The 20,401-nt window shown below is 45.8% G+C and overlaps 1 protein-coding gene across 4 annotated transcripts in view; it reads right to left on the reverse strand.

The window, feature by feature from the left end:
* Positions 1 to 20,401, reverse strand: part of ASAP2 (ArfGAP with SH3 domain, ankyrin repeat and PH domain 2) — a 1,060,322-nt gene that overhangs the window by 349,842 nt on the left and 690,079 nt on the right. For all 4 annotated transcript variants that reach the window (XM_078647831.1, XM_078647829.1, XM_078647830.1 and 1 more), the window contains exon 18: positions 8,508 to 8,593. In XM_078647831.1, coding sequence (XP_078503957.1) covers positions 8,508 to 8,593 — 86 coding nt within the window. The remainder of the gene's footprint in view (positions 1 to 8,507; positions 8,594 to 20,401) is intronic.

The raw sequence follows: 20,401 nt of genomic DNA on the forward strand, positions 1-20,401 counted from the left end.
GCAGGTCATCCCCAAGCCCCTATAATGAAAGTATGGAGCGAAGCCTCGAGGGGCAAACGCAGCTCCCGACCACTAGAGCCCCAATGAAGGACCTCCAGAAGATGATCCATGGGGAAATGGGCCGCTGGATCTCCCAAGCGCAAGATCCCCGCAGCCGTGGAGACAGCACGAGCGAAAGCAGCACTTGCCTCCTTAGGGCCCCGCGGTGGGGAAAGTAGCTCTTCTGTGGGTGACGGCTGCAAACTAAGGCGGCCATCCTCTAGGCCAACCAGAGGAAGGAAAGGCCAAGTCCAAAATGGGGGAAGGGATCCGAAGAATGAGGAACCTGAGGCGCCTCTGGCGAAGAGTGCGGCCATGGCAACGGCGTAGAGCCGTCCTTAGACGACGCCGGGGAAAAAGCCACCACTCAGCGTCCTGCGTCCGGTGAGGATGGCACCATCAGCCACCGAACCTCTGGGGAAGAGGAGGAAGCACCCGAAGACGAATCAACGACCCAGCGCCGTAGAATCCACAACAGGAGTCAGGTCAACGTCAACCGCCGCCACACCGCTCGGAGCAGGAGACCAAGGTCGGGTCGGAGCCGGGGTGTCCAAGGAACGGTGCCGAAAAGGCATCGACTCGAACTCCGACGAGGCAGCCGCCAGCGTGGAGGGATGAGGGGGGCGGGGACGCGCCCGACCCCTAGTCAGCCCCTGCGGCGCTGCCCAGGCCAGCAGCCGCCGGCGCCTCCCCGCGGGGGGTTGCGGCGAGGCAGAGGCGCAATGGTCCGAAGGAGGGAACCCCGAAGGGCCGCATCCCGACGACACTCATCCTCTCAACCTGGAGCCAAACCCGTCGGCGCCGGAGCCGCCAGTGATGCTGCGGAGGGCCCCGCATGCAGCACGGGATCCGCAGACTTCCCAGGAGGGGAAGGAGGAGAAGGAGCCAATGAGGCCTGCAAGGCCGCCACATAGGCCACTATCTGGGCTCTAGTCGCCCCTGCGGCAGAGAACGGCGGATAGGGTGACGACACGCGTGGCCACACCATCCGCGGAGAGCCCACGCCCCCAACAGGCCAGGGACCGGCCTGCGGGGACCAACTGCGACACTTACCAACAGGTAAACGACGCTCCTGCGGCTTGGGAGAAGGACGATGTCGGAGGCAGAAGCGGCGGTTCCGGAAGCCGTCCACAGGGGATGAACATGGCGACAAAGCCGACTTGGACATTCGAGCCGAAAGAAGTTTCATCCGAGCCTCACTCCGGCTTCAGTTGCTGACATGCCTCATGTGGAGTCGTGGTGCTCCCCCATACACCACAAGCAGATGGAATGAGGAACAGTCGCCGACATTTGGCATGCACAAGACGAGCACGCTTTAAAACCGGAAGGTATTCACACACTGTTCCCAGAAAAAATGCACAATAGGGGAAAAAAGGGGAGGCCTGAAACAGGCGAGGAACACTAACCGGGTCCACGTTGCACGTGGAAAAGAAGAAAACTGATGTCAGCTCGCTGGGGTGGGGCTTTTGTTATCTCGCTGACATCACACCTGCGGAGGACGTCGGGCAGAGTCGCGTGGTGCCGCCCCTTCCCTGGCGCACAGAGATGCTGGGGTTCAGTCTCACGCCTGGGGAATAATTCTACGTTACGGAATCTGCGGCTAGTAGTTTCTATCAGATCAAAGATGCAGTGCCTCTTGACACAAGGCCCACAATCCCACCCCCCTGATGTTGTTGCAATACCACATGACAGTGGTGCTGTACGTGTATACCTGAACCAGCTTTCTATTGATGGAAGGAAAAAAGGCTTTCAATGGTAGTCATATCACTTTCAGATCCAACAAGTTGATGTGTAGCTGAGACTCAGCAGGAGAACAGAGTCCTCTGATCTCCACCGCTCCAAGATGGGTGCCAAACCCCAGCACATCTGTCACCATCGTCAGCTCTGGTGGGGAAGGGAAAGGGGTCTTCCACTGACACAATCGTGGATCGTCAGCCACCACTGCAGATCTTTTGTAGTTCCCTTTCATATCAGGACCAGATCAGAGAGATTCCCCTGATGCTGCACCCACTTGAACGTCAGGTTCCCACTGTAAAGCCTACATATGTTACCAGCAGGATGCAGGAGGCCATGAGGCTCATAAGCTTTAGAGTCAGTCTCACCGAAATCCAAGATAGAGGAGGAAAGCATCAGAATCATAGCCTGAATATTTTGGACTCACCACTTCGAAGGATAGGCCAGAGAGGCACTTTGTCCGGAACAGCTTAGATGAAAGGGAGCATCTAAGAGGCAGTCAGGTGTGAATTCAGCATGTCGATAGTGAACTGCAGCAAATTCTGGAGGTCTGCTGCAGTCTGGGGGTGGGAGATGGCTGATTGGCACAAGCCAGTTTTTGAGGAAGACTTCAACCCCTGACATCTGCAGATGTGCTGTAACCACTGTTGGCACCTTGCTAAACACCAAAGGGGTGCTGAAAAGCCGAAAAGGGAGCACAGAGAATCAAAAATGCTTGCGGCCCACTGTGAACGGTAGGTAACGCCTGTGAGCAGGCAAAGGTATATGGAAATTGGTGTTCTGCAAGTCCAGCACTACCACCCAGTCTCCAGGGTAGACAGAACCTGAGCCAACATGAGCATCCTGAATTTCTCCTTCAGGAAGAAGTTGAGAAAGCGCAGGTCTAAAGCAGGGCACCGGAAAGCAGCTGTAGTAGCAACCAAGACCTACTTCTGACGCCGGCATCCTCTCAATGGCTCCTTTTGCCAGAAGAGCCTGAACTTTCTAACGTTCTAATGAAGTTGAGAGAGGTGGTCCTCTGTCAGCCGGTTTATTGAAGGTGACATGGGCAGCTGAGTTTCTAAGAAGGGAATAGAATAACTCCATTAAACAATTTGGAATACCCACTTGTCTGATGTTATGGAATGCCAGTGGAGCAGGTGGTGTCAGATCCTGCCACCCACTGGGTGCCTGTGTTGGTAAGAGAGTAGACTAGTTTTGAGGTTGCTGCTGCCTGGGGCGTGGGAATGATTGGGTGGCGGCTGACTGGGTAGATCTCTGGCTGGGTGTCCCACAAAGCTTGTGGGAGCCACGCCTGCAGCCACAAAAGTACTGGGGAGCTTGTTGGCCTTGGTACTGGGATGGAGTGGACGCAGCTGGTAGCCCCTCCCATTGCTACTGTAGGGGAGAAAGTCAGAGTGGCATTGGCACGGGGCAATGGAGAGACCCATCAAGAGGGCAGTTACAAGGCTGTCCTTTAAGAGCTCCAGCGCCGATTCTGTCTTATTGACAAAGAGGTGGGTGCCATAGAATGGCAAGTTATGTTATTGTAACCGGGAGGAGGGGCGCCCCCCCCCTGCACCCCGGACTGAGCCTATAAACTGTGACCCCCCCTCTTCTCTCAACAGGTGTCAGAGACCACGAGCTGGACCCCTGGAGCGGTCACGTATAGCTGCGACGAAGAGGACTTCGAGCACGGCCCCTTTAACTGGCCCAGAGCAGATGATGAGGAGGAGGGGCTGGTCTTCCCTACAAGAGACGCCCAGAACCTGGATCAGGTGTGTCTATACACCGGAGGAGTGGTCAGAGAGGAACAGAGTGGAGGAGAGGCGTGGAGCAGCGGAATCGAGGAGAAGCGGAGAACGAAGAGGAAGGGAGACGAGACGTGGAGCGGAGGAGAAGACTGGAACCGAGGACTAACTTGGAGAGGGGGAGAGGAGCGGAGCAGCGGGGCCCTCGGACAGAGCCGGGATCGGGAAAGGAACGGAGGACTCGGGAAAGCAACAGGGCGGCGGCGCATCAGGAAGGGGAGTATCCTGCGGAGAGGAGGAAGAGACGGGAAGCCGACTTCGAGGAGCATTTCGGAGACCCGCGGCAGCGACGGACCCAGGAGGGCAACGGACCCACGCTTCGCCCAGCCACTCCTCCGGAGGGGCGTGGCTAACAGAGGTACGGGGTCGGGTTACAGGGTGGTTGAGGTTTGGGAAAGGAGGACCCGCTATCCCTTAGGTTAACATACCCCCTGCACTCCCCTCACTGAGTGAAACAGCATTGTAGCACAGAGTATCCCTCACCCCCTTCCCTGTTACAGTCTGTAGGAGCTAACTGGGTACTAAGACCTCCTCTGTTTTCTTGTCTCCCCCCTTCGGTGCAGTCTGGGGCAAGACGGAGCCCGACGTGCCTGGGAGAAGGAGCCCGATACGGCGGCGAGAACCGGAAGGCAACATAAAGACTAGGAAGGAAAGAAGCCGGTCCCCCCGACCTGTACGCGTTCGTCCAACTTGTACAGACAGACTGTTCCATTCAATAAAACCTTGTCTGAACCCTACAAAGACTCGTCTATTGCCTATTCCCACCCAATCGGCCACAGTTATGTTATGTTATATGTACTTCATATCTCGCACAACTCACTACAGAAGGAGTATCTTGGCACTTCCACTGAGCAGGCAGGTAAAAAACTGTCTAGAACTACTATGTTTTGAGCATCTTCCTGAAATTCATAAAATTGGAGCAGGTGCGAGTATAGAGAGGAAGATGGTTACAAAAATGAGGAGCCAGATATGAGAAAGCCTTACTGCCAAATCTGGCAGTCCAAATACGTGGAACCTGTAAAAAGGCTTAATCAGAAGATTTTAACTGTCTGGAAGACAAGTAATGAGTCAAGCAACGGAGCTTGAAGATTGCCCTTTTTTTATGGGCAGCCAATGTAATTCTTTTAATAGAAGAGCCAAGGATGACTGAGAAGGTAAACTACACATCAACCGGGTAGCAGTGTTCTAAACGACCTGTAGTTTAGCCAGCAAGGTGTCATTTGCTGCAACTAACAATATATTTCCATAGTTCCAAGTGCCTGGACCACGGTTTTCCTAAAGGTGGAAGAAAACCATGGAAATACTTTTTTAATAGCCTCATTGTGGCAGAATAAGTCCCACATGTGGCGTTAACTTCGTCTCTTAAGGATAGGGTATGATCAAGTTTAATTGCTAAATTTCTCACTTGTTTGGAAGTGGGAACTGGTCCAGGATCCCATGCATGTCCATAAAGGAAGCCTGGACATCCCCCAAGAAGCCAGTTGTACAGTGGTGTATTGGGGAATGTACTGAGGCTGACTTTGGACATGGAGGTTAGGACAACCAGGCTCTCTGGGGTGGATTGTTGGATGAGGAAAACTTGGTACCAAGGAGCGGGGCAATGGCAGCAGGAAATTGTTCTGTGCACAGGAGCCAGTGTACAGGGCTTCGCACATGACCTGTGCAGGACATTAGAGAGGGCTTCACTAAATGGGATGAGAGGTCTCTGGGGGCATGGGGGGCGACTCCAGACTAAAGCACTTCTGTCTAGACGTCGTTCTTGACTGTCACCGGGGACAGCGTAAGGTTCAGGACCTCAGCCGTCCTAAGCACCACCATGGCAAATGATGACCCTTCTTCTGTAGCAACAGAAGGAGAAGGAGAGACCAGGCCAGTGTCTGTCAATGTATGCAAACCATTGACATCCACCTCATTCCAGTTTTCTTCGGACTCTTCTAAGAGAGTAGCCATAAAGATCCATAAATCCTCCCAATCGTACTCCTCACTGGGCTAATCAAAGAAAAAAGGACCGGGTTCCAGATACCACCAGGTTCGGTGTTTGGTAATGCCGATCTGGCTCCGTATTGGAGTTGGGTATGAAGATGGTGTTTGGCACCACCGTAGGGTGTCGGCGGCACCGGGAATTACAGCAATGGAGCAGGCTTTGGGGAAGGTCACCATTTCATGGGTGGAGCAGCTCCGGATCTAGCATCAGATCCAAGGGGCCCGACTGGTGGCATGGGCAGACCCGCTGGCAGGAATCCAGTGGGAGCTCTCTTCATAGCCAAGGGGCCCAAAGACGATCCAGAGAAGTCTTGCTGGCAAATATAAGGTGTATGGCCTCATAAAAGTCCTTGGCTCGGACGGGCGTTGCTCCGCTCCAGGAAACACTGTGAGGCGAGGAGTGGACTCAGGCACAGACTAAGCAGCTGGCACAGCAAAGTCAAAGAGCATTTGGACTTCATGGATTTTGATAACATTTTGTGGGATTTATCCGACAATGATTTTGATCGCAACGATGATGGCCAAGAGCAGCTCTGCGAGCGATCCTGGGACCTTCAGCGCAATCATGATCCGGAGTGTCGTGAAGATGATCAATGTCAGTTGACCAGGAGCATCAACAACCACCCCTGAAGTGCCTTAGGATTCATGGCACAAGAGTCTTCAAAGGCCTTGGAGTCGTGACTCTGCTTCAGGCATCAGGGACAATACAGGTGGGGGGGTCTGTCCCAGTAACAGGAACTACAAATGTTAAACTCCAGAGTTGTTATGGGATATTCATTTTCAGGCTTATAGGAAAGCAAAAAGTAAAAAAAAAATAGCCCAAAAAGTAGACTGAGGTAGCTCTCTCCAGATCTGTGCTGATGGGGTGGAAAGTAAAGAACTCCGCACGCTGGGATGGTGCCTATATAACTACAGATCAGGTTTCTTACGGCAAGGACAATGAGAAGCCAATCAACACCATATTCTAGTGCTCAGAGGTACTGCTCCAAACATTTCTGGATCAAGTTTAACACCTAGGGAATATCCTACGGTAAGGAATCTGTGGTTAGAAGGCTTTATCAGATTCTCCTGACGCAGGACCCAAGACCCCACCCTACCCTGCTGGTTGCAGTACCACATGACCGTGGTGTTGTTCTTCATCTGGTGGTGGAAAGGAAGGCTTTCACTCACCCTCAAGTCAACAAAGTGATGTGGAGTAGAGTCTCCATCAGAGACCAGAGGCCTAGGATCACCACCTCTCCTAGACCTTTCCAACTCAGCAGTGATAAGTCTGTGGCCACAGTCAGCTCTGGCAGGGGTAAGGTGAGGGTTCTGCCACTGGCCCAGGTGCTGTCCAGCAGCCACCACTGCACGCCTTTTGCAGTCTCCTTCTGAGATGTGGATACAATCTTAAAAATTCCCCTGATGCTGTGCCCTCTGTGATTTGAGGTCCCACTGCAGAGCCCACATGCGTGACCTACCAAGTTTGGCCGGCAGGATGCAGGAGGTCAACTACTGCAGAAGCCTCAGAAGGATCCACAATGAGATCCAGGACCACGGTGGATACATCAGGTTCACAGCCTGAATACTCTGGGGGAAAGGCACAAAACAATGCAGTATCCACAATAGCTCTGATGAACAGGAGCCTCTGGGAAGAAGTGACATCAATATTGAACCCCAATGATGTTAGGAGGTATGCGTCGTCTGGAGTTGGTTGATGACTGCCTGGGGTGAGCCTGCATTCATCAGCCGGTCATTAGGGAAGAAGAGGGCTGGTACCCCAAGCTCCGAAGGTGTGCTGCCACCATCACTTTTATGAACACATGAGGGGCGATGTTAAGGCCAAAGGGGAGCGCTATGAACTGAAAATGCTCCTGGCCCACTTTGAACAGCAGGTAAGGTTTGTGGGCACGTAGCATGGGGATATGGAAGTCTCTGGGTTCTAGGGCAGACAGGAACTTGGCTAGTGCGAGCATCTTGGATTTGCCCTTTCACAGAAAGGCAAAAGTTTAAAATAGGATGAAAACCTTTGTCCTTCTTTAGTACAAGGTTGTGGTGGGAGTTATTACTTCAGAGGCCAGAACCCTCTCTATGGTCTCTTTAATCAAAAGGGCCCGCACTTCGGTATCAAGACAGACAGATGGGTTTCCACAAACCACCCGGATGGTCGTGGAAGGTTTGGTGGAGATAAAATAGGAGGGCAAAGCCTCGATAACAGGATGATGACCTTCCTTTCGACTTCAATCGGTCACATTGTGGAGTCTTCTTATGTTAGGGGATGTAAAGTCTGGCCTCACAGTTCTGTATGGTCTTCAGGTTCATTGTGCACAGTTGTCACAGGCCCTGGAGTATAGCTCTAAACCGAGACACCACAAACATACTTCATGAAGGTCTGGTCTCAGATATCTGTTTGCGACAGTACCTACATTGTTTGAACCATGTCGTTTTAGGGGATGACATTTTCAGTTGGACATTGGTAAATCTTGAAGAAATTTATGGTCTTGAAGCCCAAGGAGAAATTCTGGCTCCGCCTCTGAAAGCGCAGAAAGAAAGAAACTGATGTCACCAAGCATTGTTGGCACTAGTATGTGGTTTGGTTAATCACTTTCGGAGCAGAAAGCCATTGACGCAGAGCTACATGATGCTACCTAACCCTGTGCAGGAGTACTGTTGTATAATTTCCAGATCCAGTTTGATGCCTGGCGAATATAAAGGTAAAGAGTCTGTGGGTTAAATTATCCATCAGAAAAAGAGTTTTAAAGATCAAGTATTACTAAAAAGCCATCACAGGTAACACACTGTGAAATCTTATGGGACGTTTGTTGATATGATCTCAATTTGTAACTGACTATTAAATAAAATTACATAACTAAATGAACACCCTCTCTTTAGACAGTGTAGATTTCATATGGTCAATTAAACAAGCAAAACAAGAAAACACAAATGCATTTGAATGAAACCAGAAAAACAAAAAATACTCACCTGTTCTGGACTAAAAAGTCAACTATGTGAAGAGAAGTTCTATCAACTGATCTGACCGCAAGATGCAGTGCAGTTTCACCTTGTTCCTAAGAAAAAAAATCTTAGGTCATTTTTTGATTTTTCAAACAAAAAATGTATATAGTTATCCATTAACGGCTGTCAATAAAAACTGTTACTTAGTTTCCTATACTCAGACTGCATTAGAACAATAACAGTAAAAAAGTCGTTTTACTTTTCTCGTAATGTATGACATCTAACAAATGTGTGCTTTTTGAGTTTATGTTGTAGGTCATGCTCAATCTGAATATATATATATATATATATATATATATATATATATATATATATATATATATATATATATATATATACATATATATATATACATATATATATACATATATATATATATATATATATATATATTCACTGAAAAAAACATAAGTTTCACACCAGTTATAGTTAGGTGGAAATTTTACTCGCATAAAACCATTGAAATTCCCACGTTATAGTTAGTTGGACTCACTATAACTTGCGCGTGCAATGCACTGCTGATGACGTCACATATTACATCACTCATGACATGGTCAGTGACATCACTCATGACATCACTGATGACATCTCAAATGACAACATCCTTGTGACAAAGTGGCAGACCTCCTATCAGCATAAAATAACCTTTGACACACACATTCAAAAATAGAAACTAACATTTTCTTAAAAAAGGAGAAACCAATACCAATTACAACAACTTATTAGGTAATTCCAATATCTACATACACATCCACTCATTCACCAACAGTTCTATATAGTCACTCATGCATGTACTTACTCATCATATGTACTCATACACCTATACATCCTGTTACACACTAATACTCATCCATATAGTTACTCACACACAAATTCACACATGCAAATAAACTATCAAAAAAACATTTACTTGATTATACTGCTATATTCACACCACTACACATACTTCTACAGAAACGGAAACATATTTACTCTCTTAAACAATCAATTATAAAAACACATACTCACTAACCCACCCATACACACAATCATCCACCCATACAGTCTTGCACACATGCTGTCTTCAAAATACATACAAATAGTGAGTCACTCATTCATGCATCTGTGCTCTAAGTAATATCCCCACCGAGCCATACAGACACTGATACTCAAAAAAACAACTAATAACCCATATACACACTCATGTAGCTACTCACCAACCCATACAGCCACTTATACACAAAGTGAGACACAGATACAGATATTTAAATATTTAAACATTACTCGCTAATATATGTATTCACTAAGATACATTTAATAAGTCAGTTAACCAATCAATTTTACATAAAAAAACATCCATTTAGACATTTATTTACCCATTTATTCTTCCATCAACCTTTAGATATACATATATAAAAAATATTTATTTTTCAGAAAGATACACATTCACTGGATACTGTCTTTTGAGATGTCATCTGAGATGTCATCAGTGATGTCATGAGTGATGTCACTGACCATGTCATGAGTGATATAATATGTGACGTCATCAGCAGTGCATTGCACACGCAAGTTATAGTGAGTCCAACTAACTATAACGTGGGAATTTCAATGGTTTTATGCGAGTAAAATTTCCACCTAACTATAACTGGTGTGAAACCTATGGTTTTTTCAGTGAATTTAATAGGTTTTTTAAATGCTAATTCCTAACTATAACTGGTGTGAAACCTATGGTTTTTTCAGTGAATATGTATATATATATATATATATATATATATATATATAAAATTTCTATGGCAAAATGAAACCCCTCATTTTGTTCCTTTTCAAATTAAATGTATTAAGTGTTACCACTTTATTCCAATCAAGATGACTTCAGGTGTGCCATACTTTTGTCATAAGTAAGACTGTTAGCGTTCTAGTTGTTCTTTAGAACACTTTGGGACATTCTGTCATTGGGCTATAGTTGGGCTACATCTGGCTGATATTTGGGCTCTTTTGTCTCTGGTGGCCATCTTGGGAGACTGCATATCAGAATTTTTTTAATGAAATATAAGAGGATTTGAGAAGTCACTCAAAATGTGCCCTAATTTTTCTTTCTTCAGCACTAATCATAATTTCTATGGCAAAATGAACCCCCTCATTTTGTTCCTTTGCAAATTAAATGTTTTAAGTGTTAACACTTTATTCCAAACAAGATGACTTCAGGTGTGCCATACGTTTGTCATAAATAAGACTGTTAGCGCTCTAGTTGTTCTTTAGAACACTCTGGGACATTCTGTCATTGGGCTATAGTTGGGCTACATCTGGCTGATATTTGGGCTACATTTGTTTTTTTTTGTCTCTGGTGGCCATCTTTGGGCTACATTGGGCTACATTTGGGCTCTAACATATATATAGCCCAATGTAGCCCAATATATATTTTTTCAAAGTTAATTTTCATAAAATCCACTGGAGCATATATCTTGAGACATAGCAAAGGCACATCGGGGTACCAGTCCCTACAATTTTGCCAAGTTTGGTGGAAATCCATTCAGCCGTTCGGGCTAAAAGTGAGTCCAACCGCCCTATGGAAATTAACATGGGGAAAACACGTTTTGGGACCCCCCTTTTATCTCGGCCCCGGCTTGACGGATCCCCCCGAAACTTTCAGGGAAGGAGCGGAGCACAGCGAGGCAAAGTTAAGGAAAATTAAAGGCAGATCCCTCATTCGGCGCCAAAGTTATTCCCAATAGAATGTTGCGAATTTCCTATGGAAAACAATCCTAACTATAACTACCTACTGGCGACCGCCAGTAGGTAATATATATATTTTTTTTAATTTAGCAAGCAGATCTCCATTTATGGTGTAATAAATATTTGTATGCAAATGTAATTTACACAACTTTACGTGCACACCAACGATTAAATATGGAGTGGACTTTATTTTTTTATTTCATATCTGATATATCATTTGTATCAGATTATGTTTTCAGTAATGTTTAACTTTAGTTTTTTTGTCAATATTTAAATATTTGTATGAGTTTTCCTAAATGTGTCTTTCAATGTGTTATTTTTTAATCCAGGAGTAGGAGTTATTCCCACAAATGCCAGTGATGATTTTTTAACTTTGCTTAAAGACACTATCGCATTAAGATCCGAAGACACAAAAAATAAATGATCCTACAAAATAGTTACAGTTTTAAAACAATATGTGCTAGGGGAATTCTTTAATACCAAAAAATAATTCACTAACGTAATACACAAATCCAGAAAACAGATACAGTTTAATATTTTTTTTAAAGAAAATCTGAATATACATTTTCAAATTCGGACACATTGACAAAAACACTAAAATAATATTTTTCTTCTTTTCATCGTCCAATCAGATGATCTGCACTCTTCCTTACATTAATTAACTCCTACTATTTGGAAATAATATCCTGGAATTCAAATTACATATATTACTTTAACAAAATGGTAACAAAGCACTACACATAAAAAAAAAAAATATTAAGCATGTCAAATTTTATACTTTGCCAGTGTGGTACAAATTCATTAAGTTTACAATTTTGTGACAAAAGTAATTAACAGAGTGTCTAACTAGCCAGGTGCGATTCCAAAGAATCAGAATAGAAATAAAGGATACGTTTTAGAGGATTCGGACATCTATTTTGACATAAACGTACAAAATTAGCATAACACAAGTCCACACAGTTCATTTGTGCTCTAAAATGTGAACTCAAAATCAGTTTTTCCCTATCGGGCAAGGTGCTAGTTAGTGCTCACCATCTTCGTTAATTTTAAATTAAACATTATTACTGATTCGCAGTCCACTCTCGCCTAGGCAGGGTTCTGGCACATAGGAATGGATAAGTCCACCTGCAGCTTGGGAAAAACGTTCTTCTATGCTAGATTTACCAAATAAACGAACAGTACCCAATGATGCTGTGGCCCGGATCATACGTTTGACTCGTTCTGCAAAATAGGATTCTAATTTATGCAAATGTGTCTAATCAAGTAATTTTGGATACATTCTTGTCACAACAGCATTGCAAACTTACCAAAATGACTCTGATTGTTCTTGAGTCATTCTTATTTCAGCCAGGCCTGATGGTGTTAGATATGAAATTGCCATTCACATTTCTTCACTGTGTGAGGTAGTGAGGTAGCGATGTTTGTTGCAATTCGATAAGAAGCGACTGAAAGCATCTGCTTGTTCATTCTGCGTCCCTGGCAGTGTTCCACACAGACCTTCACTCCACTGACGATAGCCCAGTCCCACAACAATCAGGCCATCTCCAATAGAATTTGAGGTCTTATGGCCCTGTTTGACTAAGTATTACCTGAAGGTGGCAGGGTCAGCTTTTATCAGAGCTTCCTAGATGGACAGTGAGGGTGGAAATACGTGTAAGGACAGATGAATGGCTTGGAGAGCCAATATATTGATATGGAGATATTTCTCTTCCTCCGACCACAGACCTCTTGTAGAGAGGTACTTTATGTACTCTCCTTAGGTCTAAGAGTTCTGTCATTGTGAACAGCTTGGTGTGGTTGGGGTGAAATGGAAGCCCTACTGAGAGGTTTGCTTGGAATCTTTAGAATAGCAGAGCATGCTGCAGACATTGAGAGAGGTTGACACTGTTTCCCCATGGGCACATTGTCTGCTGCCTCTGCAGCTTCAGATCCTGGTGAATGGGTATCATTGTATAAAGCAAAAACAGTATTAAATGGTATGCAGAATGCAATCTGACCAAAGAGTGATTAGAAAACTGACGGATTGTAGCGTGTTTCTAAAAGTTGTGGCCACGGTCTGCCACTTCAGCTGGAAAGGCTTTGCCTAGAATTATATATTGAAGTCAGGATCTGGACGCTAGTCACTGGTGTGGTTGATGACTTGGTTGCTTTCAATGTCACGACCAGGCAATAAAACAGAATGATGCAGAGATCCATTAATATCGGCAATATTACCTGCCCTAATATACATGCTTGAAGGATATGTACCCATATGACGGAGATCTTGTGGAGCCTCAAAGCGAATACACTGAGGAAAGCCTGTACAGTAGGGCTTGTAAGGAACCAGCAGTGTCAGTGCTTGATTTGTTTTCCTGCAGGGCATTGTTGACAAGCTTTCCAAATAGGGTACTGCCATCAAATAGTTAATGAATCGTGGCATATGACTCCGGGTGGATTGAAGTGAACTTCAGCCATTCCTGTCTTCGGTGGACAATGAATCGAGAGTAGATGGATACCAGCAGTGGAAATATCTATTGCAATGTTGAGAATAGTCACTGGTGCATTTGCTCCTTCTTTGATGATTGACTTTGCTTGATTGTGCCTACGTTCTGAGTAGAAGAGGCCTTCACTGACTTATCTCTCAAGCATGGAATCACCTGGTGACCAGACATTTATGTCACAGGAAAGCCGACACCAGAGCTATGCACTTAGTGAAAACCCAGTGAACAGATGGCCAGCTGAAGAAAAGTCCCTCGAGGTGATAAGAGGGAGAATCTCAGAAATAGTCTATGATGTATGGGGTGCATGGGGACGTGGAAAGAAGCATACTGGAGTTCTAGGGAGTTGAGGAATTCTCCTTCCTGCAGCAAGTAGAATACTTTCTGAAGGGTAACCATCTAAAAGGGCTGCATCTTCAGAAACTTGATGAGCTCCCGGAGATCCAGCATTGGTTTCCAGCCACTTCTTTTCTTCTTTACCAAGAAGAATCAGGAATAAAAGCATTGATCTGCGTTTTGAGAACTTGTTCTGTAGGGCACTTGGGGAAAAGCTGCAAAATCACTTGTTGCAGTTCCTGAAGATGCAGATGATGATCCTTTAGATGGTTACTGTAGGAAGCGGACTCTCTATATAGTGCACCAAAAAGAAGCACACTGCAGAGTCAATTGGTTTACAGAGGCAGAAGTAGATTATACTAACACTATGTGTGGTAGTGTGGGCGAGCAGTTAGGCTTATCTTAGGGTAGTGCTAAGCATCTGTTGTACTCACAGAATCAATAAATTAGACACACTCGAAGAATAATTCCGGGACCAATTTAGAAAAATAACACTTATTTTTATATATATATATTTTCAAACCAAGAACTTTGTTCAAAGGTAAGTAATGTTTTTCTTATAAATTATCAAAGTTTTGAAAATAGTTCACAGTTGTGCGCAATTACACACAACTGTGCATAATTGCACATGACTCCTATGGGAGGTAAAAGCATTCCCATCGGAGGAAAAAGCAGAAATGCATAGTAAATCAGGCAGATGGTTCTACGGGTTCACCTTCTGGGTTCGAAGTGATAGCAAACCGGGGTCCAAAGTTCTACCAGAAATTCGTCGGGAGAGTACTGGATTTGGCCAGGAGCAGGGAGCCGCAGGAGGTGGTAGTACGTGTGGTACAAAGAAGGGGGGGACATTTAGAAACAGGCTGCAGAAGAGTACTTGTATGCTAGTCCGAGACCTCACATGTGGGGGCTCAGGTAACACGGGCCTCAGCAGTACAGGAGCCCAGCTGTTTCGTTGTTACACAGGCCGGGTGAGCCGGGGTCAGAGCATATAGGTCGGCAAGACTCTGTGTGCACGCACAGGCCGTCTTCGCGGTCAGGAGCAAACAACTGGCAGGGATGGTGTCAGGACAGCTTGGCTACTCTAGGAGCGGGTCTCAGGGTGCTGATGTCCCTTGACGGTGCTTCCTTTCTGGGCAGGTGGAGTCCCAACTGGACTCTTTGTGGTCAGTCTTGGTGCAGGGCATCCGATGCCCCAGGGATTGGTACTGAACGGCTTTGGTTGGTCCTAGTGCCTCCACACTCGTGGGGAGACAGAACTGACCTTCCAGAGCACGAGTACTTCTTTCCTGGTTGGTTGCTGCATCGGTCGGGCGGGAGAGCTGCCAGTCGGTGGACCGGACTCTGGGGTTTTCAGTGCCGGCAGACTTCAGTGAAGTGGTTCCTCTACACCAAGGGCGTTCTTCAGTGATTTGTGTAGGCCTGGTGATCATCTGGGGTTCTTAGAGGCCACACAGCAGCAGGATGGGGCCATTCACCACGATGGTTGAGACTTAGAGTAAGCAGGCAGGGTTTTGTGTCAAAACTTCACTGAAGATTGACAGTTCTTGGGTTAGAGGCTCCTTTTCATCTTCTTTGGCTTTTGGTCCGTCACATCTGAAGTTCTAGGTCGAGGGGTTCCACCTAAATACTCAATTTAGGGGAATACCAGGTAGCACCCAATGGGCTACCTACCTTAGGGTGAATACGCTCTCTATATGACCACTTCCTGTGGGGAGTGGGCATAATCCTGCCCCTAATAGGCTAAATCCCTCAATCACAAGATGGAGGATTTGGAAACGTGGGGTTGACATCAGCTGCCCCACCTTAGAGGTGGTGCTACGTTGGTGTCGGCCCACCTCCTAATCCAACTAATTTTCCCGCCTGTCTTTTCGCTGAAAAGTAGGGTCAGGACGGGGGAGTTGGCATCTTCCATTATTTGGAGAGGCCTGGCTTTTGAAGCTTCCCACCCTGAAAGGCAGTTCCTGCTTGGACGAGGTGTGAACACCTCTGTCCAGGGCAGGCTTTTTTCCATGCCCTCTGAGAGTGACGGCGCTCACCACAGGAGGCCAGAAGCACGTCTAGTGATAACAGGCTGGCTGAGACCAGTCGGCAACCATACTAGTACTCAGTAGGTTTTCAAGGGGCACCTAGAAGGTGCCCTCTGTGGCCATTTATTAATAAATCCGACACTGGCATCAGTGCGTGTTTATAAAGACAAAATGTTTGGTATCAAACATCTTAGGGGAAAAGTGTAGAAACCATGGAGCTGGGAACTTCGTAATGATGAGTGGCCAGTCCATGGACTCTGTATTAGCCACTGCAGAGCCTGCAAATGCCACCAGACATACTCAACAAGAAGGATGCAGGAGGCAAAAAGGCCAAAAAACGACGTCCACCTCAGGCTACCATCTAGTTGCCTGGATCAAGAGCAGACAGAACCTTGCCCAGTGTGAGCATTCTAAATCTGTCCTTCCTCAAAAAAGCATTCAGAGGGTGAAGTTATGAAATTGGATGGAGGCCTCCATCCTTCTTTGGCACAAAGAAATAGCGGAAGTAACAAATAGCAGAAGTAACAATCTGGCTGTATCTCAGGGGCAAGTACCCTGGCTCCTTTGTGAAGCAGAGTTGCACATCTTGTAGCAAGCTGGAATTGTGTCATTCTAAGAGGGGCTCTGATGTGAGAAGAAGAAGCTGGGGTGGGTTGCAAAAGATTGGAAGGGCATAGCTCTGCTGAACTATCTGAAGGATCTATCGGTAGGATCTTATTGATTCCCACCATGGCTGAAAGGGTTGGATTCCGTCTCCAGCTAGGTGGGTATGCGCGACTAAGGTCAAACTAATTTGGCTTGGCAAATGGTGCCACAAAGGACAGGGACTGGCAAAAATGAGTGTATTTGGGGACCTGTATGGCGCCTGCTTGATCTATGTCCCTGAAAAGACTGGGGCGACTGCTGTGGGGTGTGGAGGGTCAGGGTCCTGTTGCTGCTTGTATACCAAACACCTTGATTAGCCTCGGAAAGGCCACAACTGGTGGGAAGACGGTCTAGCAGGGGTGGAGAGGTAGAAAGAGCGTGCTGCAGCCTGGCTCCGCTTAAAACGTTTTAAGGTGGAGGCTTCTGTCTCGCCAAATAGGCGGGATCCATAAGGGATGCCGGAACATATCCTGTAAACCCAGTGGACCCCATCCAAGCATTGCGACGGAGCACCAAACTGGTGTCAACTGTTCGCCCCAAGCAATCAGTTGTTTCCAGGCAGCACGGATGATTCATTGGGCTGCATCCTGAATGGTTTGAGCTAGGGAGGCATGAAGTTCTTCCAGAATCACTGCCGAGATCTTGCTGGCCATGTCCCAGAGGGCGTGTGTTTATCAGCCTAGCAGGCAAACTTCATTGACCAACCTTGGATGCTGCATCAGAAAAAGTGTCACCTGGCACTAGTCTCTGGCGTCTAACCACAAGCCTGTTCATCTGTGGGTAAGAGCAAGGCATAGTGCCTATAAAAATTACAAGATTCCCCCAAACACAAAATAATGATAACCTCTCTACTTATATGTCCAAGGGATAAGTTGCAAAGGAGCGGAAAGCATGATGGAGGGATAGGCCCTGATGGGTAGTTTGTTCCACACGGAGGTGACCTGGTGATGGGAAAGTAGGTCCACTGGACAAATATGTTTTTATAAGCTCACCTGTATTTGTAAATTCCCAGCATTGAAATGTGCACCAGCCATATTTAATATTTGATTGTTACCATCAATTGCAAAGTTGTGATCATGTTGTTTAATACCACCTACAGTAATCAAATATCCACAAACTGTATATCTGTCTACAATGAGTTGTTTGGCATTTCAATGAATCTAACAATAGATATGTGCCTTTGAAAATGCAGTCTATTTGAGATGTTTGGACTGTGTGAGATATGAATGAACTGGCAGCAGTAATGCAGGATTTTAAGGAAAAGTAATTGATATTGCTATTTTTGTAAGAGAAATTGCTATTTTAAGAGAAAACAATAAAATAAATGAATTAAGTGAATATCTTCGGGTCTGTGATTGATTTATTCAGCTAGTGTGAATTTCTTTGCACCAAAGAGCAAGGCTTAGATCAGGTGCCATCATAGATCACTTATGCTTATTTTTTATCTCAAAACTTTTTTTATTGAGTCAGCAGATACAGTAATAGCAAGCATTACAAAGTAATGAAAACATACAGTTGTCAATATACTGATTTTTAAGCACGTGACTATTATATAATATTTGTAGAACAAGAAAGTAAACAATTCGGGTCCATAAACGACAGCCCCAAACATTTTTAACATCTGTGTCACCTCCCGCAGGACAAAACCCCGGTCATGCCCATCAAGCCTATCTATGCCCATCATACCTAATTGAACGACCTTACTGCCCTGTGCGGTCTCTCTATATATTGTTTCAACTTCCGAAGGTTGTGGCGGAGGCGGTTCTAATAAGAGGCCCCTAAAATCCACCCATCGTTTCCAAATTTTAAAGTGTTTCTGAGGGCACCATCATTTATGCTGTTGTTGAATGGAAGCAGGTGCTCAGATGAAGAAGGCCTAAGCTGTAGGATGTCCAGTAAGGACATTCGTTTTAACATCAACAAAAGGCAGATGTATGTTCAGGACCCGACCAGCATGCTGAACTACCACAACAAAGAAAGCAATCTCTTTGGTTTGGGGCCAATGGTGGACAACAACCTAATAGAAGCATGTATATCAAGCCCACTGGTCTCCTGTAGGTCCAAGTAGTAACTGTCATCATCACAATGTGGGAGTAAATCATTTCCATCATCACCAATATCATTCCAAACTGGAACCAAAAATTTGATGAGCCTCTGAGGATGGCTCCGTAATAGTGGCTATATATTGTCAGAAACAGATTATAACAGAACAGAGTGTGCTGAAGTTGATTGTGCCTAGAACCTTTGTTGGGGTTGGACATGGTATTCCTGAGGCTTTGGTATCACTGCTGATGAAGGTGGAACCGGCGCAGGTCTCTGAGCCAGAATTACAGTCAGCACCGGAGTTAGTGCGGAAACCGGGGTGGATTCTAAGGCTTCAGACGGCGCCAAGGGCAGATTTACGCGCAGTAACTTCCTGAGGCCTCTATGGGTCCTCTGCGGCCTCACGGCATGACAAAGGGAACTGGAAAAGTGCAAAAAATATCCAACTTGGCACCTTGAAGGCCTTAACTTGCTGTGCGTCACTGTAGGCCTGGCGAACTCAGGGGAAACACCCATAACACCGACAGTGTTACGTCGCGCTGCCATCGCATCGCGACCTTTGCATCGCGGGGCGGTTACATCGCATGCGATGAGATAGCGTTTTGTAAAGATGTTATCTTTACTGTTGTTCCGTGTGCCAGCGCGCACGGGACATTCCTTCTGTATTCTCTATTCTCTGCTGGAATGTTTACTTTCGTTTGGTCGGCAGTTGCTGCCGAGAGAGCTATCCACCGACATTATTAAAGAAGAGCTCTACTCCTACTTGGTGTCGTCTTCTTTTCACTGGCGACGATCGTTTTCGGTGCTGGCTGCCTCTTAAGTGTTGCTGGACGTCCCGGACTGGTGTTCTGTGGCGAGGCAACTGCGACGTTGAATCGCGTTCTCCTGAGCTTCTGTTTTCAAATGGACTTTCCTTCCTGCTCTGTCCTGGTCTGCCTATCGTGAGTTCCTCGCCGAGGATTTGAACCTCTTTTCTTTCTTTTCTCCGCTTTGGCACAGTAAATGAATAGTTATCTGCTATTTTTGCGCTGCTAATGCTCCCATGCTCTCGAGCGCAAACTCGTCAGCATTCACATGACAGCATTCTTTTGCACGCTCCATTCTTGACGTGCACCGTGGCATTGTTAACGTCACGTCAGCTTTCTTCCTTGCGTGCGTTCCAGCCTGCGTTTCACCCCTTTGATGTATTGCCATGGAATTCATTTAGCATTTCTCAGTGGGCACATGTTCAGTTTTCTCAGCATATGAGTGAATCATACTGTGAGATTTCCACAAACAATGAAATAAAAAAGGGAACATCAAGCAAATTGTTTTAAATAATTTTCTCAGCTGATTCAAAAACGTCATGGAGCATTTATTTATTATTTTTTCATTTAAGCAGCAGTTTAGTTCTTCATGAGACATTTTCTAATAGCAGATTGTGACATTCTCAAGAAGCGGATTGGTCATTTACTGAAACTGGACAAGGAAAGCAGAGCAAAGTATCAGATGACACTTGATTTAATAACGTCATATCTGAGCAAGGAAAGTACATTTTAAAAATATAGAACTGTTTTACTATTGTTTTATTTTACTTGTGGTAGCAACTCACCCACGCTAATGGAGAAAGTAACTTCACCAC

The sequence above is a fragment of the Lissotriton helveticus genome, chromosome 6 (genome assembly GCF_964261635.1).
Source record: "Lissotriton helveticus chromosome 6, aLisHel1.1, whole genome shotgun sequence".
NCBI lineage: Eukaryota > Metazoa > Chordata > Amphibia > Caudata > Salamandridae > Lissotriton > Lissotriton helveticus.